This window comes from Lissotriton helveticus, chromosome 1_1, assembly GCF_964261635.1.
Source record: "Lissotriton helveticus chromosome 1_1, aLisHel1.1, whole genome shotgun sequence".
Classification (NCBI taxonomy): domain Eukaryota; kingdom Metazoa; phylum Chordata; class Amphibia; order Caudata; family Salamandridae; genus Lissotriton; species Lissotriton helveticus.
This window is the reverse complement of record NC_136057.1, coordinates 1,279,004,515-1,279,029,895: the sequence shown is the minus strand read 5'-3', so window position 1 is coordinate 1,279,029,895 and position 25,381 is coordinate 1,279,004,515. Positions and strand designations below refer to the sequence as shown.

Here is a 25,381-nt window from a genome sequence, read left to right as displayed (position 1 = left end):
ATTGGCTGGAGCAGCCAAATTTCCCGCCCCATTAGGTGGCTGGGGGCTGCGGCATGAGGCAACCCCCGGTTTACCAAGGGGGGGGGCTAGTGCGCATGTCCCCGCCGGGCAGGAAAATGACCTGTCCGGAAGAGGACACGCCCACTAGCGCGTCTGCACAGCCCCCCCCCCTTTTCCTGATGGTTTCTGGTCCGGCCCAGTGACCGGCCGGCCAGAAACTGCATGCAGAATGTGTGATTTAAGCACACAGCGGCGGTTCCGGATGGCGGCGGTGCGCATTGGGAGGGCAACGCCCCAACGCCCCAATGGACGCACCGCCGCTGTCTACAGTACGTCACTGAAAAAACAGTTCCACAAACCATGTTTCAAGAAGTTCAACTGTATCTCTCATACCACAGAGCTCGACAAAATCTCTGAGCTGCCAACATTAAGGGTTATCCTGTGCCCGAGTGCATAGCATGCAAAAGGGTGCCTTATTAAGTTATGGGACCCACTGATACATTACAATTGGCATATATATTGAAAGTTTAAATGAATTATACGATTCCTCCCGATTCCTTTTGAGGCCCATGGGACTTTGATACTGTACAACAAATTACGGATTAATTAGTCTGTTTATGCTACCTTTGAAAATGAAGGTTAATGTTTACATGTTTTACATTAAAAAGAAATGTACTGATTTCATAATTGTGGTTTATATGAAATTCACATAATCATTGAATTCTGAGAAATGTACAATTATAAGCAATAGGCACACTACAAGACCTTGCACAGAAATAAACATAAAACTTACACCGCACATTTTGTTGAAACTTTTACTGTCCAGAGCTATGAGCATTGGAAAGAATACATTAGCGGTAATAATTTACCTGAAATGGTTCAGAATAGTATTTTCAATATGACTATATTCAGAAAGGTAGTTTCGATTTGACTCAGTGATTTTAATGTAATGCCTAATGGCTTCAAGATACATACATATGCTTCTAGGCAATGGTTCATGTTTTATAACGCCCACATGCTAACTGTACAAAAAGAAATAAAAACATTGTGTTATTATTTTAGTTTTCCTTGTGAAAAAGATTGTTTTGAAAGTGTGCCTTGGTACAAAAATAGATTTGATAGTCTATGTACATTGGCAAATTAAAAAGAGCTTGTTAAAACCTAAATCCCAAAACAGGTATTTTAACCTCAAGCGGCAAGAAAACTTATTTTCTTTTCCGGCAAAGATCTTAGTTTTCATCTGAGAGGTAAAGAGAGGTCAAATACCGGATTTCCTATTGACTTGGGTGCCCTGTTGCTCAACAACTTTTTTTTTAAAAGCAACATGCAATAATACAATTATCTAAAGAGAAGCAGTACCACAGAGGTGGCATTCTAGTTTTGGAGCAACTACTTGTGAGCACTTGGCTTTTGTCATTTGAGCACTTGGCTTTTGTCAATCTACAAGCAAAGGAGCTGTTTCAAAGTGCAGTGCAGCAGGTTAGTACAACCTATTACCCTGTTGCACTGCACTTTCCCATCCTGAAGCAGGAAAAAGCTGATGGGTCATCAAAATCACCAACTACTAATTCACCAGCAGTGCCAAAACATGCTCTAGCCAGAATAAGCCCACAAGATAGCTCTTCTTCATTGAATTCCATTGACAGCAAGGATGTCTGTCCTCCGTCTGCTCCAGCAACATTGGAAACTGATGTGGTTTCTCTGCTCTGTTCAAATCGAGGACCTGTTTTATCTAATCCAACTGGAGCTATTTCAGTTTGAAGACATGTGTTATTGAATATGTAACAAGTGATGAATTGATATTTCATCAAATATATGTTTCTGGCATGTTCTTGTATTCTGTAAGTGTATACTGACTATGCTTGATAAGCAAGGCTAATCAAAAACACATTCAGGGATAATTTAGTGACTATTAAGTTTAGAATTTATTTCAGCAATGTCATAAATCTTATGACTGTTCCCCTACATAATTCTATTATTTTAATCACTTGGTTAAATTTGAGCTCTAGTCTCCATTTTAATTAGCCTTTCTAGATTCGTTTCCCTTGGTCCTCAAATAAATCCTAGGTAATGGAGGTCACCATTTTAGGCCATGGAGTTTGCCATATTTGACAATGGAGGCTGCCATTTTTTGTCAAATCATGCAGAATCATCAACTTGTCTGTCTTTGACGCAGATGTCTTTCCAAGAACTGCGAAAGCATCAAACCATTCAGATATAGACACCAACAAACCCCACCAGTGCGACATCAGTCTGGGACAGGTTCCTTTTTTAAGCTCATATAAAAATATAGAACCCAAATAATGTAGTCTATATTGATGTATTTTTACCTTATTAGTACATCCACTGATGTATATAATTATGTCAAAACATTCCTAAGGTGACATTGCATATTCCATCTTTGATACGATACAACATATAAGGACTACCACTTGACCACTTACTTAGGAGAGAATCTTCACCCAGGTCGCAAACGCACAGCACCAGATTCCACCTTAACCAAAGAAGCCTCCAGCAAGACTCCCTGAGGCACCGGGAAGCATTCCATTCTGCCTTCACAAACTGGTTCCAGGATTGTGTTCTCTTCTAGACACAACCTCTTAGCTCTTAGCCTTGTGCTCGAAATAGCTGACAAGTTATTCCAAACAGACAACAAACCCTGCTGTCCAGATATGTGCACCACCTCTGAAATTTAGGCTTATTATTTATTCCTTTTCTAAAACTAGCATAGCGCTTAGAGATAGCACAATGAGGGTTATAAATTGTGACGTTACGATTTGTCCCCGTTTTCACTGTTATTAAAATGATTAGCTGCTTTTTATTATCTTCTGTGATGTTATCAATATTATGTGCACTAGATCCCAGCATTTTAAAATAACTATTTTAAAATACAAATGTTGAAAAACATATACCTTTTCTCGTGATCTTGAGAGTTTTAAATCCTTAACGAACGTTTGTTTGGATTACCACTGTTCCCAGTTAGTAATCCACAAGCATTGACACCACCTCATTTATTTATTTGGGTGGGATATGCGGGGCTATAATAATCTGCCTTTCACATTCAGCGCTGGTACATTGGACTAAGTTTATTTGTGTCACCTGTAGGTGTGAAAACAAAACTTGTAGAGCTGAACCAGAGACTCACTTTACTCAACATATATAGTGTGAAGCAATATGCACCAATCACGTTTCCTATAGTTTCTATATTCTCATTTATATGTCCGTGGTTTTGGGCAGAAACTTTCCTGTTTCATTCTTTGCTTTATTAGTACATTCTAAAACAAAGTGCAATGGAATGTTCCCCCAACTTGTGCAGTTTCAACATGGCATTAACTGTAGTTCGGTCAGTTTCAAAACAATTTTGGTAGTATGATGAGGAGCTCCCTGGGCTTGTTTTTCCTTAATGTGTTCTGGGTGGGATCATGCGTATGCTTTGTGAATGGACTGCTTACATTTGTTGATGGCGTAATCTGTGTATTTACTCCTCCCAAAGGCCTTACTGTCTTCACACCTCAGTCTTTTCATGCAGCTACATTTTTCTGTAGTTATTAGCTGTATCAGCATTCATGGTCCATGTCAATTACGATGGTCAGGGAAGCTTTTTTATCCTTTCCGGTTGAATCAGTGAAAACTGATCCAAAATTTGACGAGGTCATCAGAATAGCATGTTTATTTAGAGTTTAAATTCATGACATTCTAATGGAAAAAATCCAAAGAGAGCTAATTTAAATTTCCACAGCACTTTGGGGCGGTGTGTTTCTCCTCACTGTGCATTTAGCTCGATCTCTTCACCTGAGCTCCAGTACTTGCATCCTTTTTACTGAATAATTAACTTTACGTGGTTTTCTTCCCCACTGTAGGCTTTTTCAGAGTGACTTTTTTCCCCATATGCATTCTTTGATGTTTGATGAGGTGTGGCATCTGTCTAAAATGCTTTCCACATTGAACACATACATATGGTTTCTCACCAGTATGTACTCGCTGGTGTATCACTAGCGCTTCGGACCTTCGGAAACACCTTCCACATTCACTGCAGACAAAAGGTTTCTCGCCTGTATGTATCCGGTGATGTCTCTTGAGTGTAGGGGCAGTTTTGAAGCTTTTCCCACATTCATTACATACAAAGAATTTTTCTTTTGCTGTGACTTTTTGCTGGTTAGTTGCCTGTTTACACTTATTTTCACATTCAGTACATGTATTCAGTTGCTTTCTAGTGGTTAATAGATGAGGTGCACTCGGATCTGATAGATGTTCAAAAGAAGTTCCACATTGGCTACATACACAACTTTTTACTTCAGGCTGTATTTTTAGGTGCAGGCTTGAAGTTGCGGAAGCAATGAAATTATTCTCGTATGCACTAGAGGTATGTGGTTCGGGTGCTCCTTGACTGTACTCGTGTTTAACAATATTTGGCCATGGATTAAAGATGCCACCATAGTCAGGGTAAGTGTACCCTTTTCCTTCTGTGTAGTTTCTGTTCGGATTACTCAAATCTGGTTTTGGGCCATAGCTTGCTTCAGATTCTTGATGGGAGTAGGAACGTTCACAGTAGCTTGCTTGTTGTTTATCTGAGTTTACAGGTTTATTTACACCTTAAATAGAAGGAAACACATGTTACACCTTAAAAGAAGAAAACCAATGTGAGTGTTAAATACTCACCATTCTATTAACACAAATATAATACAACAATCAACTTTTTAATTATACATGTTAACTTCAGACATGGATATCGCAATATTGAAAAGGCACTAGTGACATGAGAAAACAATTCTACACCAGAAAAGTGCTTCTTGCTGGTGGCATGCATGACTAAATGTATTACCATTTCTCTAGTGCAGCATTTTACCTTAATGTAAACCTATTTGATTTAAATCTTATTTTACTTGTCAACAATTTCAATGAATAGTTAAACTTAATATTTCTCCCTACAGTGCCAGCTGGCTTAGAGTGCTTTCATAGTGATAATGATACCTCATTTATCAACATCAATGCCATTTCAATGTGTATCACCAGAGTGAATAAAAAAGTGTCAGCTCTAGATAGTGATGCAAAAGACTCTGAATTCGTATGTTAAAAAGAATACTTAGGGTCATGCAAACATTGCTATTTGAATATCTGCTCCTTCCTTTCTAGAACTTCAAGCACACACACAAATAGTAGGTACTGGTTTCTGAGAATAGTGTGAAACTTGCTTGGATATTATTTTACAGAGATTCTCCCCTTAGGAACTCTTCCTACTCACCAGTGAAAGTATTGTTATAGCTTCTCGTCTTTGAGGTCTGGTGATCAATGGTGTGGGTCATTGCATCTTCTTTAACGATGAACGATAGGACTTGTGAGATATCATCATCTTCTATAAGGAAGAAAACACTCCTGTAAGAATAAAGCTATTGCAGGGGGTGTAGAATTCCCTACCCACCACCTCCTCAATGCTGAATACAGTAATCATATTATACATTTCCAATGGAGGGTGTTATTTGCCTCTTTTAAACCCATTTGCAATGGAGCAATATTTGCGTCATAGGCTAACTTGAGATAAAAGACATTTGCCCTGCATATAATAGTCCTCTGTGGAAAAAGCATTGAAAGGGTTCGATTGAAGTTCTCAGTAGACGCATTTTGAATCATGACACTATACATGTGGTCTTAACAACATATGTGTCCAAGGAGTTTTATATCTCCACTGTATGCAGGTGATTTTAGACCCGGCTCATACCTTGAATGTTGCACCCCTCACATGGTACCCACTGCAATAGACAAATGTGTCAGGCCGTCAGCTATTCCCAACAGCAGGCAGAATACCTTTTTCTTGCTTAACCCTTTGCTTTTGGGCTGCAATATTGAAAATCCTGAGAACACATTTTGTAAATTTTATTTAGAATTTTCAATGTAAAAACAACATACTTGGCCAACTTGTAACAGAACACAGGTACCGTTACATCCCTCTTATCAGGAACAACCATGTAGAACTACTTGATCATGGAGGGGGGGCATGTGGCCTAATGGCTCCAGCGGTCAACCCCGAAGCTGGGAAACCGGGTTCAAGTCTCGGCAGGGACGCTGAACATCCTTCTGCTTCTGGGAAAATTACGTAATCTCCACGTGCCTAACAAAATGAATTTGTCTGTCTGTAATGCAACTGGTGCTCATGTAAAACGCTCTGATACCTTCGAGTTGAGTTTGCGCTATATAAAACTAAAAAAACTAAAAATAGTAGTTCCTGAGAGAGCCTCAAATGTCTTGGGGGTCTAGATTGCCAAGGCTGCATTTGAGGGGGGCGTGGCTATGTGGCAGACCGAGATGGCATCTTGCTAGGGTCTCTCTGTAGCCCGCTGCTCCTACCCCAATAATCCGCCACACTTATCCTGATTGCGAGTGCAGATTTCCACACCGGAAAGTGATCGGTGCCCAACACTGCAACCTGGGGCGAGATCGGACGTCGGGGGCCTGACTTATCCGCATCGCCGTCCCGGTGCCTACCACGCTGGAAAAGCCGGGACCTCGAGTCGTTAATCTTGCCGCCTGAAGTACTGTGGGTGCCGGCGTGCCCCCTCCCTCATCCCTGGTGCACCATCCAGCGGCCGCGTTCCTGCCTGTCTAGCGGCCAACACTCGAGCCCTAGACTGTAGGGCCTGAGATGGGCCTTGACCATTGAGCCTGTGGCATTGGTGCAACTGTTGGTTGCATGGGGCTGGGCCTTGCGGCGCGGCAGCGGATTTGCCCGGGGCCGCAGCGTGCCGTGGGAGACCCCCGCCCCCTTCGCTGCGCAGCCAGAGCCGAGTGTGATCGCTGCCGACAATAAGATGGGGCTTCTGACCGGGAGGCCGCTCTGATGCCGGCCTGAGTGTGGGTGAAGCCTGGGAGGCAGACTTTGTGGCGTGTAGTTCGGTGGCCTTGCGGACCTTCGCCCCCCCCCCGCCTGAGGCTGCGGCTTGTAGCGAGGTGCGTTGGAACCCCCGAGGCTGCCTGCACTGAGGTGAGCACGCTGACTCCCTCTGGCATTGCCTCCTCTGGCCCATTCCCCTTAATAGCAACACTGGGCCTGCGCTGCGGGTGACGACGGGGCCCCATGTTCCTCATACATTTCTAACAACGGCCTCTCGGGCCGCCCATGCCTGACCTGCCTCCTGTGGTTGGAGGGGTCATCGCGACACGCACAGAGAAGAGTGCTGCAATGAGAGGTAATATAGGGGAGCCCGATACCGGATAGATCGTGCCCAGCACGCTTGGCGCCCACCCCGGAGTGACTTTTCAACCATTGCCCTGCGCTAACTTCTGTGTAGCTCTTGCCGCACACACTTGCCAGCCAGTGCTTTTCTTCTTTGCCCTGTGTGAAAATTCATCCCTCAGCATGTCCAACGCGAGGGGCTCTTAGTGCCTCTCAACAGAGCAGGTTGGATCGTTACACCTGTCCGAAGTCCGCCCTGCCTGACAGGAAAGAGTCTAGTGACAAGCAGCCTGGCGGTACAGACCAAGACCCCCCTGAGCCTACAATGAAAGACCTTCTGGCGGCAATAACCGAGGTTCACACTTCCATCGATGCCCTCTCATCTGAGGTGACGCTGATCAGGGCGTCCCTCACCAAAATTGAGAAAAGGTTAAACAGCTGGAACTCACCACCGCCAGTCTAGTGGAAGACACATCGCAATTGCAGACCGACGTAAGGGAGCTCCAGACGTTCCGGAGATTCGCTAAAGATAAGCTGGATGACTATGAGGGGTGCTTACGACGCAACAACATCCGCGTCCTCGGGATGCCAGGGAATGCGGAAGGGCCTGCCGTCGACATGTTTATCGAAAACCTGATTGCGACGAAACTGCAGCCTAAGGGTCTGTCCATGTTGTTTGTGGTCGAGAGAGCGCACAGGGTCCCGGGGGGCCGTCCAAAGCCTGGTTGCCCGCCTCGCCCGATCCTGGCTAGATTGCTGAACTATGGAGATAGTGACAGCATTCGTCAGGCAGCCAGGGTCGCCCGCCGGTTCAGCTGGACAACTCTGAAATCACCTTCTTTCCCGACTTCACCCGAGCAGTGCAGATGCGCCGACACTCCTTCTTGGATGTTAAGAGATGATTGCGGGAAAAGGGTCTCAAATACGCCATGCTCTTCCCTGCCCGTTTGCGTGTGGAAGTTGATGGAAAAACTAGATATTTTGACTTGCCAGAGGCCGCATCTGACTGGCTGGACACCCTGAAAGCTTCATCGGAGTGAAGACCTTATGTCCATTGAAGCGCAAGTATCCTTTGTTCAGCCTATCTTTGGTAGTTCCAGGCCTCCCTTTTACTTTTTGGTCATGATCTCACCCACAGGACTCTGACATTTGATAACGCTGAACTGCGCACACGCTTACTTTTGTAGCTAATGTTCTTTTTTAGGATATGTTAATGTCATTATGCACCTAGAATCCACAAAGGTGGGAGGGGAGGACATATGGGGCATTAAGGCCTCCTCCCATTTTCTTCTTTTAGATACATTGTTGGACGACAGGCACTCTGCATTTTTATAAATGGGCAGTTCCGAGCCCAGAGTGCAGGGAAGCAGGGTGGGGGGTTGTTGGGAAGGGTTGTCTTTTTCTGTTTATTGTATTTTGTTCTATCTCGATGGTACAGCTTTTGTTCACATTGTAACCTTTCACACCGCATGCACGAATACATTGGGACACAGCGGAACAAGGAACTCAAAGTCCTGAGTTGGAATGTTAACGGGTTGGGGGACATAATCAAAAGAAAGGTGGTACTACAGCATATCAAGAGATTCTAGCTAGACATTGTATTGCTCCAAGAAACTCACTTTATCGGGAATGTATGCAAGGCAATGCACAGATATGGATACCAAATGGTGGCACATGCGGGCTTCAGATCTAGAGGGTCGGGCGTGCTGCAGAGGAAATCGTTCCCCTTATCTGTTGCATCCACTTATCTAGATGATAGTGGGGGATACGCAGGGATCACGGGCACCTGGGAGGGCGTAACTTTTACTTTCATGTCCATATATGCCCCGCCAGGGCTACAGCCGTAACCTTCACAGACCTCAGCGCCATTTTGCTAGCACTGCCTGAGGGGCACTTAGTATTCGGCGGCGACTTTAACTCAGTTCTGTCGGGCTTGCTCCACAGGCAACCTCCTCGCACATTACCCCAGGCCGCTCACTCCTTTCCTAGGTTTTTGGATGCGATGGGTTTGGTGGATGGTTGGAGAACTCACAACCCAGACAAGATTCAGTACACCTTCCACTCAGGGGCCCACAACAGCCTTTCATGCCTTCACTACATAATTGTCCCGGCTTCACGAGTCACTACTATTCATGAGATCCGACATCTGGCCAGAGGTATATCCGATTATTCCCCCCTATGGATCCACATTGTTCTTGACCACACACAAGTGGGACGTATTGCACCTATTAATCCCTGGCACCTCAAAAACCCAAAAATCCATAAAGACCTCTCCAAATCCATAGACGAATACTTCCTGGAAAATTAAGGTACCGTAGCATCCCCCCAGACGTTGTGGGAGGCCTTGAGGCCTTCAAAACCGTGATTCGGGGGCCAAGCCCTCTCTCTGATAGAAGGATCCAAAAACAGGCTTAAAGCCATCTCAGAGGCCGAGCAAGTGATCCACTGCCTCGAACAAGAAATAAACACTGACACCACCCCGGAAGCTCTGCACTCACTTCGTTTGTATCAAGACGAATATCGGGCTCTAGCCACCGACCGTGCAAAGCTAATGGGGCAAGGCAGGCTGGGCAGTATCTATGAGTGGGGAGACAAAGCCGGGAGATTAATTGCCTGGCTTGAAAAAAAAAAAAGAACACACCAGTAGACTCGTCCCAGAACTGAGAGACACTGACGGATCCCCTATCTCGGACCCCCAATCCATAGTCGACCGCTTTGCAGCATACTTTCACTCAGTCTACAGCTCGGTTGCGTCCTACACAGAATCGGACTCCGCGGACCTAATCAGAGATATCGCCCTTCCAACGCGCTCTGAAACTGACCGAACATTCATTGACAGCGCCCTCACCACGGACGAAATTGCATTGGCAATACGAACACTTCACCCGGGCAAGGCCCTTGGCCCAAATGGAATCCCAATTGAACTGTACAAGCTCCGCCTGACAAATTAGCCCATTATCTGAAACTCATGTATGAAGACAGTCTCAAAAAGGGAGCGCTGCCCCTCGACCAGAGAATCGCCACTATAGTCCCAATCCACAAGACAGAAAGCCAAAAACAGAATGTGCCTCCTACCGCCCCATATCCCTTCTGAACACAGAACCCAAAATCCTAGCTAAAATACTCACCAACAGGCTGGTTAAAGTAATCGGGGACTTAGTGCAAGCTGATCAATCATGCTTTATGCCACGAAAGAACACAGCCCCAAATATGCACAGATTACATGGAGTGCTTGGTAGGGCTCCTACTATACGTGAGGATGCAGTCATAGCCTCCTTAGATGCCACTATGGCATTTGACACACTTGAGTGGTCTTATCTCTTCGCAGTACTTGGGAAAATGGGATTCGGCCCGGGTTTCTGTCGATGGGTGCGTTTGCTGTATAGTGGGCCAATGGCACAAGTAGTTGTCAATAACAGAAAATCCGAGACATTCCAGCTCAGCCGGGGAACCCGTCAGCGGTGCCCCCTCTCCCTGTTACTATTCGCCCTGGCCCTCGAACCCCTTGCTGCATGGATCCATAAGGACGTAATGATCCGAGGGATGCGATGGTCGGCGGACTGGGAAGACCGCATCTCGCTATACGCGGATGATATTCTCCTATACCTCACGGCCCCCAAGAGATCCCTAATCGCAGTCTTTGATATCCTAGCCACTTTCGGCAGGTATTCCGGATTCTGCGTGAACTGGCAGAAATCTCTCCTCTATGTTCTACACGGGGATCCTCCTCCGTTACCCCGGAACTGTCCCATACCCATAGCCTTGGACGGCTTCAAGTACCTGGGCATATATATCTCTCTCAACCCACTGGTCAGACTTGCCCCCCCCCCCTGCTGAGACTCAGAAGTGACATCACACATTGGAAGACACTCCCGCTCTCCCTATTGGGCAAGGAGGCCCTTTTTTAAAATGATGTCCCTACTCCACTTTCTCTATGCCCTGCAAAACTCTGCTGATCCTGTCCCAAACACGTATTTTAAAGAGATCGAGGGGCTCCAGCGAGACCTTCTGTGGGGCTGACGACCGCGCATTGCCATGCAAAAACTTAAGCTCGGTTGGTATGAAGGCGGTATTGGGCTACCTGATATTAAGAGGTACTATTGGGCTGCACACCTTACGGCTATTAATCATACGGCCGTCAAGACGATCCGGGTTTAAATATGGACAGTTGGCTCCTCTCAAACGGGTCTTTTACCTGTGCACTACACTCCAAACCGGACAGGTACCTACTGACCGGCCCTACACAACACACAGTTAAAATTTGGCACCCAGCAACTAAATCCCTCGTCTGGAGCAATAAATTGACTCTTCCCCACTCCATTATGGGACTCGCAAAAACTAGGAGACTTGCGAAACTTTAAGGGCTTCGACAAGTGGGACCTAATCGGTATCTCCCACATCAGTGACCTGTGGAATTCTGAGGGCCTGAAACCCTTTGCCACGCTACAAAGCCAATACTCCCTCGCAAACTCGGAGTGCTTTCACTACCTTCAAGTCCGTCACGCGCAACTGACAACGCTACCCTGTGACGTCACTCCCCCGGAAATCTCCCCATTAGAGGACATACTGCTGGACGGACACCTACCTGAGAAGGCCATCTCCCTTACCTATCGTAAGCTGATTAATAATATAGGCGACCCCCTACTGGCACTGCGTGAGAAATGGACTAGGGATGGGTTTGAACTAGACGATGAGGACTGGCAGACGGCAGTCTCCTGCCCCAGGACTGTTGCTATCCCGGCACGGCTTTGCCTAGTACAACTTAAAATCCTTCACAGGGTGAATATGACTGGACCCCAATTAGTACACATGGGTGGGCTGGCAGACGACTCGTGTAGACGGGGATGCACCCAGACAGGCACATTCATGCACATTCTCTGGCACTGTGGCTCAATCCAAGAATACTGCCGTGCAGTCCATGCAGTCATGAGCGAAACACTGGGGGTCGAAATAAAACCAGCAGCACCCAGGTGCCTTCTTAACGTCTGGGAACCAACTGACCTCACCACACACGCAAAACAATGGGTCACTCTCGCTTGCATGATCGCCAAGAGAAATATAGCACAGCTTTGGGGGGCCACCCATGCACCCACTGTTACTGATTGGGAAAGAGACCTTGATTGGAGTATGTTACGAGAAAAGACAGTCTATGTGGCCTGGAGATGCCCCCGGAAATGGTCTAAGATATGGGCCCCTTGGAATGCATATCGTTGGGGCATTTGTATTCCCCCCCATGATTTGGACAGCGACGATCCACCCTCCCCGTGATTTCCACTGATTTATGCTATTGTAATCATATGCTTTTTCTTTTGTAACCGGCTGTACCCTACCCATTAATCATTGTGACAATGTACCTTGATGTTTAATTAAAAGATTTATAAAAAAAAAAGGCTGCATTAGAGCAAAGTCAGGGCCATAATCTCGCAAGTGGCTACGTCTTGCAGCTAGGCTTAAAGCTTTGTTAGAGGCTCCCTTATCCAGACCTGCAACAGACAACTTTTAGCGGGAAGGATAAGTACTGCAACCAATCACCTGGCCGTTATGGGGCAAGTCCATGGGGCTCCCCAGTATGTCTCCAATAATTCTCATAACCATCCCTCAATAAGTTGATGCTATGTGGAAGACGCCAGCAGAGGTGCTTCCACATTTACTACAGGTCATTAATAATCAATCCTGTGGAGAATAATGGAAGAACTGTCTAGCCTATTGAGGAATTTGAAATGGATCAGTTTGTAATTGTGGTTAATCAACACCATCTTAGTTGAAGTGCAACAAGATTTCCAGTCTTCTGGGACAATATACTCTCCTAGAACCTCTACCTGGGGAGACAGACGTTTTCTGGTGGCAACTCCCAGACTCTGGAACTCTCTACCCATAGCTATCAAAACCTGTCCCACTCTCATGCCTTTCGCAGATCCTTGAAAACCTGGTTATTTGATCAATGACTCCATCAGCTGGCCCTTGCCCCATGAAGCTTTAAATGCGCCGAGACACCTCTGGGTATTTGTCGCGCAATACAAATTACGAAAATAAATAAATAAATAAATAGATCCACCTCCCACAAAGCTTGTAAACTCTGACTAGAATAAGTATGTTTTGCTTCTTCTTTCTTTATCCAAGCTTGCTGCAACATCAATGTTCACGTGCAGAGAAGAGGACACAACAGATTCTCCAGAAAAAGTGTCTAACCAAACTGTGCTGGGTGGAGGCTCACGACCTGCCATAAGGTAGCCACAGCAGGTCTGGGGCCCTGATACTGCTAAAAGGGTTGAGGAACCACCATCACTGAAGTTGCAGATGTAGTATCTGAGCAGTGGGATGGACACTTTGATGATCCCCCTAGAAATGTAGAAGTGTCCCTAAAAGTGGAATTGTCCAGGATGCAGTTTGAAGCGCATGGAGCTGTCCATTGTGATAAGCTGATACCTAATGCCCTCCGAGACTCGTTCAAAAGTAATAGTTTTTTTTATATATTTTTATTTTTTAGGTTTTATATAGGTACATAAACCAACAACGGCAATATATTCACTTGCCACATACATTAGTTTCAATATAAGGCTGACATTTTTGTACAATGCTGCAATAGGGGCTTAACATATGTCTTAGGACACACAGGCACATCGTAAATATTAAACAATGCACAGTAGACAATGCTCCATCAATGCAGAACAGTCTCATAGCAATCACTCCTGACCGCGAGTCTGGCTTGATGTCACCTTAAAAGTCTCCCTCCAGTGAACTCATCCCATAGTACGTCCTCCACTACCCCCATACCTTGTAAAACTTGCGAGGACAGCCTGTATCAGTTCATGACACAGTTTTGTCGCCATGTAGAGGTTCATTCCCCTCTGCCATTTTTGTATGGAGGGTAGTTCTGGCGCACTCCAGTAGTTGGCCACGTCTCTCTTGGCCACCATCAGGTCCAACAAACTAAAGAGCAATTTGAAAAGAGGGACATCTAAATTGCTTGGGGTCCCCAGCAAAACAAACTGTAATCCAAGCGGCAGCAATTGCTGTCCAGTAGGGGTTTATGTGAGGACACTCCCAGATCGTGTGAATAAAAGTCCCTATAGCATTTTCACAGTGCAGTTCGGAGCATGTGCCTTCCCAATACTGTGCAGCTTTTGGCGATCATAGTAAACCCAATGAAGGATTTTGAACTGTATCAGGTGGAGGCGCGACTGGGTAGCTACTTCACACAGGTTCATCAATGCTGCCTCCCAGTCCACATACTCAAGGTCTCCCACATCCCTTTGCAATCTCTCACGTAACCCGTCAAGGAAGTCTGGCATATTATTATTGATTGTTCTATTACTGGCAGAGATTGCACCCCTGTCCAATTCATCCATTAATATTCAACCCTCTAATGGGTAACTCTGCCCTTCTAACCCTTCGGCCCAAAAGGCATGCCTCAATTGTGCATATTTTAAAAATCATGTCCGGTGTATATCGAATTCCTTTGCGGCAAGGAAAAGGGCATGAAGTCCCCCTGTTCCAGTATATCACCCAGTTTGGAGATACCGTTGGTATCCAATGGTTCAATTCCATGCAATTTCGTGAACTCCCGCAGCCAGATACCTTTCCAGAGCAGTTATTCCCTGGTGATCCTCCGACCCCATCCCAACACCTTTGTGTCTTTGCCCCATGCTTCCAGAGTGACCTAACTGGCCAGCGGCAATGTCTGGGTGCCACTCCCTCTATTAGGATAATGCAAGTGGGTTCTGTGCACCGTCAGAGCATGTTAAAGGTGAAACATGGGGTGATCCTGCAGGGCATAAATCCAATTATTTATATTTATCAGATAAGACACACCAGTAGTGTATACACATATGCCGATAACACAAATGCAGTCCATTATATTACAAAGGCAGTAACACATCAGTAATCAAAGGAAGTCTTATGTCATATTTTCTTCTCTCTTTATTTTCTCATTACTATCTTCTTCACATACTATTCAAAACACTGGCAACCGACACGAGTTTTGTCCTTTGGGCTTTTTCAAGGCTGCAAACAATTTAATGATATTTAAAAATATTTAGAACCATACAAATAATATGTATTTCAATAAAAACAGAGATTATGCCCTAAACTGGACGATACCAAGTGTGACTAACACCATCAACCCATAAGTGCAAGATAAAATCAAAGTGGATCTTGATAAAGGACACCACCTTATAGAAGCCAATCACCTAGTGCATGATATTGTGAATATATGAGGGGGATCCACTCCCCAGATCCAAAATCCAAGTAAAAAGCTTATGAGAAAGAAGGTGAATTATAAGGCGTGCGTGTACCATGTTCATGTCAGTGGACAACATCCATGTCTCCATGGTGACAAACAGCTCACTCTGAGGTTTTCACAGACAAACATGCTATTCGTCAAAGAAACAAGAGCAGCCTTCTTTACCCGAAAAAGTATGCAAGAAAAACCAGCAGAACTTGACATAATGAGCTGGGGATTACAGCAAGAAGGAGATTTTATATAGTAGAGGCTTTTAATGAATCTGTGGAATAGGTCAAATGAAACAGGACAAATAATGTGTATAATTGTCACACATTACGAAGGCTACTGCCCATAAATACATCTTCATAAGACGTACCAGATGCCATATAAGGTATCCCCAAAAATCTTGTACAACAATATGTAGTGTCTCACGGTAAATGAATTAGTACTTATGTCAAAAGGTTTTATAATCTGTATATTTGTATACTAATCCTACGCTGTAGTCACAGACCCCCACGTTGATGAACCTTATTATGAATGGCTTCAAACGCTAAAATGGAAAAACCTCTTGAGCACTGACCTGAAAGTCCTAATTAGACGGGGGATCTTGCTAAATTAAACAAAGTGTGTCCAGAATCGTATTGGGCCGCCAAAAAAGGGCCAAAAAGGACCAAAATGTGTCTGTAGTCTCGGTGGTGGTTTACAACATTCTGCTAACGTACACAGTTGTGTGAACTCTCCCAAAATGACCATAAGTGGCTATGTGGAAACAAAAGAGAAGAGCATGCCAATAAGTAGGCAGCTCGAGGCTAGTATGTGCCTTAAGGGGTGGACCTCTCAAATTGACCAATCTGTCCTAGGGAAGTCCTAGCCATCATCCCCAGAGTGCAAGCTGATGTCATCGTGTGTCGTAGGGATTACAAAGTAGCGTTAGCTACACGTAAGGGAGCCTTAAGGGATGAGGCTTGGGGGGGGGGGCTATTGGACCCTGAAACCCTTAAGAATAGCTCAAAGTTCTGGCGTGTACTAAATAAACCATTCTTTGATCAGGAGGCAGGAGGAGGCCTTGAATGTTATATATCGAAGGAGGAATGGGAGGCTCATTTTGAGCAGATGTATGCCTGTCCCTCTGAACAGAATGATAGGCTGGCATCCGGCCTCAATGTTGCAGAAGTTAAGTTTGGGAGGGGTGAAATATTGGAAGGAATTGTAGGCTTAACAGCTGGTAAAGCCCCTGGTCCCGGTGGGATCCCCCAGATCTTTTTAAGTCTGACCCCTCCTTTTGGGCGCCAATACTGGAGTCCGTTTTCAACGCTGCGGCACAACATGGCTGCCCACAGTCATGGGCGACTTCTACTATAGTCCCCATTTTTAAACAAGCATTTACAATGCAATAGGTCTCGCAACTGTGAGTTTTGGAGCTATTGGCATTTTAAAAGGCAATGCTTTAAAAAAAATTTAAAAGGCATTGTTATTTACAATACCAAAAGAAACAACTATTGCATTGTATAGCGTGGTGTCACTGAAGCGAGCTCCGCGCTAATGACTAAAGTTAATTAAAAAAGCATTTTTCAACTGATTTAATGCCTTATGAAGTTAAGCACAATTGAGGGGAGGGGCGGTGAGGGGAAGAATAAATAAACAAGCCACGGCAAGTTGGGAAATATGGAATTGGATGGCAGGGGTTAACTTAAACTAGGTACAGAGCAAGAAACAACACTGCCACCTGAAGCATAGATACAGGGCTTCGTTGGCCATGCCAGGAGCACCCCTTTTGTCTACCAAGCATAACGCCTGCCCTGTGACAAGAAGCTTTACACGTCTACCTACAGTGAACGCTCACACATTTCAGTGATAGTTGGATCCAGACAACGAGTCAATGTGATGAAACCAATGGTATGTTACCATATACACACATTTCTGCAAAGGGGCAAAACGCACAGAGACGTTTTAATGGGATTGGATTAGAAGCGGTGCCCTGAATCTGGTATACACAAACACACATGCATCAGAGGCATTATAGTGCTAAGCAATCACAACAGAAAGGGACATGTGACCTGTAGCGCGCAGACTCACAAACACCTGCAGAGTGTGGTGTGCATTAACCCTTGGAGCAGTCATTGCTAAATTCTAACCTTTTGATCAGTGTACGCACAGCACAGTAAATAACAAGGGCATTTCCTGTCGAGCTGTAATGGGTGGGAGCACGTGGCCTGCAGAAAAGAAAGATGTAAAGCAGGGATGTTAACTCACCCACTTCACATACAGAGAGTGGCACCCTTGACCCCCTGGGCACAGCTAGCTCTCCGCAGCAGGGATATTAACCCGCCAAGCTTTCTTACTGAGACTGGAACCCGGGACTCTCGGTTACACTTATTTGGCAAATGAGTGCTCTACCCCTCCTCTCCCCGTACTGTGTGTGAACCGGGGTGAGATGTCTGCAGCAGAAGCGTTGACCCAATGATTTGCCTCGTCGGAAACACGGCCCCGCTGTTTAACGCGCCTGCAGCTGAGGCTCGCCCGACCTTGCCGTTTCCTCCCTTCCTGGTTTATGGCCGCAGAAGCCGTCAGTGAAACACAACCTGATATTTTAATCTCAGCCCCTCGGCAGAGGAAACAGGCAGCGACCCCTCTACGTCCAAATTTACACAAAGGAGAAAACGCACAAGGGTGCGCAGCGTGGAGGCAATAACTGGGGGCTGTGCCTGTGGATCTCCCGGGGAGGAAGCGCCGGGGACAGCCCCACATTCCTCCCTCGTCATCTGCTGTCACACAAGGGCCGTCAATCAGCGGGGAGTTTGTGCAGGAGACACTGTGTTCCATGTATGAAATAAAACAAGAGACAGGACAAATCTGGTAGCAAAAACGAAACTTACCAGCGGCTTTCTACAGAGAAGCTCACGCGCACGGAAGCCGCCTCCTCCATATACAATGCTGCGCGCGCCAGAAGCCCCTACCCACCGTGCTACGTCAGAGCCTCACGCTCCTGCCGGGCTGGTATCGGCGACCGGGGCTGGACACGTAGCCACCCCCTCCTGACATGATGCCGGATGACATGCCCCCAGTGATGGAAGCCCTGCGTGTGCCCGGTGAGTGGGGTTGGGAGGGTGTGTGCGCGTTTAAGTGTGTATGTAAGCCCTGCATGTGGGGTGGGGGGAGGAGGGGTTGAGTGTGTGCGTGGGAATGTGTGTGCGCATGCGTGAGTGTGGCTGTGTGTGTGTGCGCGCGCGTGAATGAGAGAGGCGAGAGGCTGCTGAATGTTGAACAGGAGATGTGCACGTGCGCGCCCACGAGGTGAAATCCGCCGAGGGAAAGCGCGTGCATATCTCCTGTCTACATTCCCGCAAACGGGCGACATAAGGTCTTTCGTTGACGCGAGACCTAAAAAGGGGACAAAAGCAGTCCGCACTGTTACAGACCCATATCACTTATAGATTCTATGGTGAAAGTAGTGGGGAGGGTTCTCCTGCAAAGGCTCACATTGTGGGCAGAGGACAATAAGATCATGTCCGACACTCAGTATGGGTTCTGCAGGGGGCGATCTACCACTGCCCAGTTCCTCAATTTGTTTTGATATTAAGTAAGTACACAGTGACACACCAGGGGACTATTCACCTTGCCTTCATGGACTTGTCCTCAGCTTTTGACTGTGTGAACAGGAAGAAGCTTTGGCAGTCCATGAGGGCAAAGGGGGTTGAATGCGGTATTGTAAATTTTGTAGAAGTTATACATAGGTCCACCAGAGCAAACGTTAGGTTTTCCCAGGACATGAGTGTGACAAAGGATTTTAATATGAAAAAGGGAGTCCGTCAAGGATGTATTTTGGCTCCCTTTTTGTTTAATTTTTATATTAATGACTTAGATAGCGTCTTGAGGGAGGTGGGAGCTGATTCTCCCAGAGTGGGACGCCGGGGAATCCCGGTCCTGCTATATGCGGACGATGCGCTCCTCATATCCAGGACAGAAAGGGGTCTACAAACACTTTTAACTGCCTTTGATGCTTTTATGACAGACAGGGATTTAACAATAAATAACTCCAAATCATATATTATGCAGGTAGGGCAGTCACCAAAAAAGAACTTTCAATTTAAAGTGGGAGATGCTAAAATTCCCCTCACTAGCACGTTCTCGTATCTTGGAGTCCTTTTCGATAACAAGCTGAAATGGGGCCCTCATGTTCTGAAAAAGAAAGGGGACGTTGCTAGGGTGAATGCAGCAATTTTTTATTTCGCATCCAAATTGGGGAAAAAGCCTACTGGCGCAATGTTGCAAGTATACAAGGCCAAATCAGTGGCTACCGCAACTTACGGCAGCGAAATATGGGGGTATGTCGCGGAGACTGTTTACAAATTGTGGAGAATGTTTTTCTGAAACGCTTATTGTGTCTCCCACGAGGAACATCAAACCTAGCTGCTCATGAGGAACTGGGGATCCAGTATGTCAGTGATGCATTCTCCCTGCGCCCTCTGACCTGCTGGTTAAAAACGTGGTTAAACCCTGATATTCCCCTGACCCACATGATTTGAAAAGACTGCCTGTCAGTGGATAATTCATCTGCAGTACCGTGGCTGAACTATATTAGGTAAGGCCTGGTAAGTCTAGGGCGGGGTGAGTAATTTGATAACCCTGATTGTATCAACAAGGAGGATGTGGAGGCAATAAAAATGGCTTTCCTCCTAAAAAAGAAAATTGACAAGGGAAGCTAAAGAGGTACAGAAACCTAGCGTTCGGACATACATTATGTTAAAAACAACACCAAATACTGAGCCTTATCTTTTGGGTACTTTGTCCACGCACGAGAAATTTTTATTAACCAGGTTTCGGATGAACTTGTTTCATCATTTGCTTGTAAGGCCAAAATATTCAGTTTTTAACAAAGAGGCAGCTCCCTGCGGCTGCGACGAAAAGTCTCCGCAGGACATGCTGCATTTTATGTTTTTATGTAAATTGTACGAATTCCCCCGCAAACGCTATTTGGTCCCTCTTTTAAAAAAAATTTAATTTTTGTCAGGTTAGGCCAGCTATGATGTATTTACAATTACTGTATGGCGATTGTATACTTTTATACTAGAATTCTTAAAATCAGTTAAGTATAGGAAGTCTATGGACTTATAATGAATTCTTTCTAAAAAAAATTATAGTATTTTTATTAACTGTATGCTGCTATAAAAGAACGCACTGTCACTCACTTCCTTTTATATATTGGGCCCCCAGGGGCACTTGGCAAAGCCAATGTTCCCCTGGGGTATTTCGCGCGAGGGACGACCTCACGCGGCCTGATTGGGTGGTGGGAGGGGCTAGGTCCAAGTGAAGGGAGGGGTGGGAGGGTTTGACGTCACTCAGAGCGAGTGAGAGGAGCGGTGGTGTCGTGCTTGACAGGATCAGCTGAGGCGATTTCTGTCAGCGTTTGTATCAGTGTCAGAGTGTCGGAGTCAGCGCGGTCACTGGTTCTGTGAGCTGTTTTCTGACGATTTTCCTGTCAGTAATTGAAGAATGGCGGCGGAGGATATTGCCTTAGAGGCAGTTAGAGCATTGATGGCTGTGGGGCGAAGTGATTTGCTGAGGCCCGGCGCCGTGGTGGATACCTCAGTGGCTGTTAAGCGTCCGCGTCGCTTAGCAGCGGAAGGAGTGTCGAGAGCTGTGGCCGCCTGTCGGCCTGTTCCCGGTAATTTTCCTGAGGAGGAAGGTGGCGCGAAGGTGCCGGCAGCGAGAGCCAGGAGAGCACGCTCAGCGAGCAGAGGAGGTCGGGGTAAGAAACTGCCACCCCTGCGCTCGTCATCGGCCCCAAGTGCGTTACAAGGGGGCCGTAATTTAGTTACTACACCGGCCAGACGACGGGCTGGCAAGCGCGGCGGCAGCGCTGGTGGTGTTTTTGACACGCGTGTGTCACATGTTCAGCTGGCTGAGGGAGAGGCTGTCAGGGCTTTTGAGGAGCAGATGGCCACTGCGTCACAGGAGACCGGAGGGGCTTGGTCACGACCCGGCATGAAGGTTTTGACAGGCACGCACATGAGGTCAGTCGGCCCGCCGGTGAGCGGCAAGAGACTTGATATAGCACCAGACCTAGATGCTGACAGGCAGAGACAGATTTTAGTGGACTATTCCAGCGATAGTGAGTCCGATGAATATGGTCTGTCAGGAGTTGAAGAAGGCGACGATGGCAGGGGCGGTGCACCAGATGTCGAGGAGCAACCCCAGCAGGATGAGTTTATGGACTGCCAGGACATTATTGTCCCTCAGCCTAGAGGCCCCCCGAAGCCATTTATTGATGAGGATGTTAATGTAGATGTAACATATGATTCTCATTTTTCACAGGATGAGCAACTGATGAGGGGTTTGATGTGGAAGCCTCGAGTTAGGCAGCTCAGGAGCGGGAGGTGGGGGGACGCGGGTGGCAGGGGTGGGGGCAGGCAGATGAAGGATGCCACTGCATTGTTTCCAGACGACAGGCCCCCGCCTGGGCGTCCTGAGGTAGCTTTTAACGTGGGGTCTGCGATTTCGCAAGGTCAATGGGTGTGGGTGGAGCACACAGAGTTGCCAGTGTCAAAAAGGGCTGGCACCTCAGCTTCGCGGGTATCGGGTAAGTATGGAATGGGTCCTCGCTCGAGCGGCGAGTACCTTACGGAGGCTGCTGGTTTGGTAACGGATGAGCAGTGCTTTTTCTCTCAGACGGCGCCGCAGAGTACCGTGATTAGGGGAGGGGTTAGTTCAAGAAGCGGATCTGGTGCGGATTTCCTACCTGCGACTGGGCGCTTTTCACGAAGGCCTGAGTCAGAGGTTCACAGTAGGTTTCCTCACTTGGCGTCTGGCACTAGGCCAGGTACAAGTTTTGCTATGTCGGAAAATGAAAACAGTTTGAAGGTGATGATGGTGAATTCGATAAAGAAAATGAGTATTATTCAAGAGGTGGATTGTCTCATGATGGTAGGGTGGGGGCTGGGAGGGGGGCGAGACGAGTAACTCCTGCCAGTGTGTTTCAGAGTTCTGGAGCGGTTCTCTCACCGGCACGTGGGAATCAGAGCGGACATCATCAGCGTGATGGTCTGGAAGACTTTCGTCAACGGGCTGCGCAGTTACCAGCAGGTAAGACAGACTGGTGGGCAGCTTGGACATGGCCGTTGGCAGGTGATACAGGTGTGGCGCCTGCAGAGGGTGGGCAGGAAAGGGTGGTGGGGGGTGACGGTGTGGGGTCAAAACATGGTGAAAGTCTACAGTCAACGGCAGGGCAAGGGGGGAGGACGGATAATGAAAGGGGAGGGAGCCCAAGTTCATTGGTTACTAGTTCAGGACAGAGTGAGACTCCGAGATTAAGCGGTACGAAACTGCCTTATATGGGGGTGTCGATGCCGTTGGGCATACATTTGTCAAGCAGAACTAGGCAGCGTATTTGGGACCATGATTACGTGGATGTTTTCCGTCTACTTCATAGGGATTTACAGGCAAGGGAGGGGTCTAAAGAGGAGGAAGCTGAATTGTCTCGTCGTCCCAAAGTGCCGAAAACGATAGAAAATTGGACAGCGGCGTTCCTTATTTATGCCAGTGTGTATTGCGAACGTTACCCTGAGAGGGCGGTTTCGCTGTTTAAATACATAGATGTCATTAGAAGGGCGCATTTGCAGGCGGGGGGATATGCGTGGTTGAACTACGACGAGGAGTTTCGGGCGAGAATGAGTTTATTTCACGATAAGCCATGGGGGGAGGTTGACCAGGAGTTGTGGTTACAGTGGTTGTCGGGTCATTCTTCTGCTAACACGATCCATACAGCAAGTGGGTTGCCGATTCCTTACCGGCCCTTTTCTCAGCGTCCCGCCACGATGGGGGCAGGTGGTGTTGGACGGGGTCAGTTGCCCACAACTGGAGCATGTTGGAGCTTTAATAGAGGTTCCTGTGTGCGCCAGTATTGTAAATTCAAGCATGAATGCTCTCAGTGCGGGGGCAGACATGCCATCTTTCAGTGCTTTCCTAACCAGCACCCTGGAGAACATGGTAGAGGTCAGAGGGGGGGGAGAGGATCAGTGCCGCCTCTTATGCCAAAAGGCGCCTACCCCAATTAGGTTGCAGGCCATGTTGAGTTCTTTGGAAAGGTATCCGGATTTGGAAGGAGCGGCCAAGTTGTTTTGGGGGTTTCGGCTCGGCTTTAGGATTGGCTACCAAGGCCCCAGAGTCTTGCGATGGGCTGATAATCTCAGGTCCGCAAAGGAGTTGGCTTCGGTGGTGAGGGTGAAGTTGCAGAAGGAATTGGATTTAGGCAGAATAGTTGGCCCTTTCGCGGTTTGCCCTTTGCCAAACTTAATTGTGTTGCCCCTTGGCGTTATCCCAACGAAAGCGCAAGGTGAGTTTCGCCTGATACATCATTTGTCTTGGCCGGAAGGGCAGTCAGTGAACGACTTCATCTCCACCTCTGATTCAGCAGTGTCATATTCGTCAGTAGACGACGCTTTGGAATTGGTACGTAAGGCAGGGGTGGGAGCTGACCTTGCTAAATGTGACATTCAAGCTGCCTTCCGCCTTTTGCCTATTCATCCGGCGGATTTTGGGTTGCTGGGCATGTATTTCGAAGGAGAGTATTACGTGGACCGTGTGTTACCCATGGGCTGGGCTATCTCTTGCTCACTGTTCGAAACCTTTAGTACATTTCTGGAGTGGTGTGTAGTGCAGCGTTCGAAACACGTGGCTGTATGTCACTACTTGGACGATTTTTTGTTTGTGGGCAAAGCGGATACGAAGCAGTGTGCTAAAGTTTTGGCATATTTTCAGGCTGTGGCCAGGGAGTTTGGTGTGCCTTTGGCTGAAGACAAAACGGAAGGTCCAACGTCCATGTTGACTTTTTTGGGTATAGAAATAGATACACAAAACATGGTGGCCCGTTTGCCTCGAGAGAAAGTGCAGGAGATCAGGCTTTTCCTTCAGGAGGTGTTGGGAGCCAAAAAAGTGCAGTTGCGGCAAGTCCAGAGGCTTCTGGGATACTTGAATTTTGCATGTAGAGTTGTCAGGGCAGGCAGGACATTCTGTAGGCGTCTGGGCTTTGCTATGGCTGGGGCTTTCTTGCCCCACCATCACATCCGTTTGACAATGAAAATTAAGGAGGATTTGAGCATATGGTTGCGATTTTTGGAAGAGTTCAATGGTGTGTCCGTCAATTTTGTGACGGAAGACACTGTCTGGCCAGTGCAAATATTCTCGGATGCGGCCGGGGCCTTAGGATTCGGCTTGTTTTGGGAAGGAAGGTGGTGCGCGGAGCGATGGCCGGCACGGTGGTTGCAACAAGGTCGCAGCATCGCTTTTTTGGAATTTTTCCCCCTGTTAGTGGCGCTGCAGGTTTGGGGAGAGGAGTTCAGGGACCGCTGCGTGTTGTTTCATATCGATAACATGGCAGTGGTTTGTCTGGTTAATGGGCAGCGGGCAAAGGATGTAAAGGTGCTGCAATTGTTGCGGGCTTTCATGTTGCGTGTTCTGCAGTTGAATATTGTTTTTAGAGCTCAACACATTCCTGGTGTCAACAATTCAATTGCCGACGCTTTGTCTCGTTGTCAGTGGCAGAGGTTTCGGGACTTGGCACCTGGAGCGGACCGATGCAGGACACCGATTCCGTCGAGCATGTGGGACCTGGGGAACTGAGAATGGCAGAGTTTGTTGAACAGTCATTAGCAGGTTCCACGCGACGCAGTTATCAGCTGGCATGGTCTGGTTTTTTGGGATATGCTGCACAGCTCGGCAGGAACGGTACAGCGGTGCAAAATGAAAAATTTATGTGGGATTTTGTATTATATTTGATAGACAAAGGTTTGTCGCCATCGACCATTTCAGGCAAGTTGGCAGGAATTTCGTTTTATAGTCAACTGTTTTTGGGGTGTGAGGTTCGAATGGGTTTCCGTTTACAAAAAATGTTAAAGGGTTTTGGGAGGTCTGTTGGGCAGGCGAAAAAGTTGAGAAATCCCATTACATTTGCATTGTTACAAAAATTTTTGGGCGTTCTGCCCGCCTGCTGT

At 46.9% G+C, this 25,381-nt stretch overlaps 1 protein-coding gene across 1 annotated transcript in view; it reads right to left on the bottom strand.

Moving 5' to 3' along the window:
• Nucleotides 1–801: 801 nt before the first annotated feature.
• The window catches only part of LOC144822764 (uncharacterized), a 156,683-nt gene continuing 132,103 nt past the window's right edge, over nt 802–25,381 (bottom strand). The window contains exons 7-8 of the mRNA XM_078680634.1: nt 5,243–5,353; nt 802–4,592 (exon numbers count right to left, since the gene is read on the bottom strand). Of these exons, the coding sequence (XP_078536760.1) occupies nt 3,835–4,592; nt 5,243–5,353 (869 nt within the window). The 3' untranslated portion in view covers nt 802–3,834. The remainder of the gene's footprint in view (nt 4,593–5,242; nt 5,354–25,381) is intronic.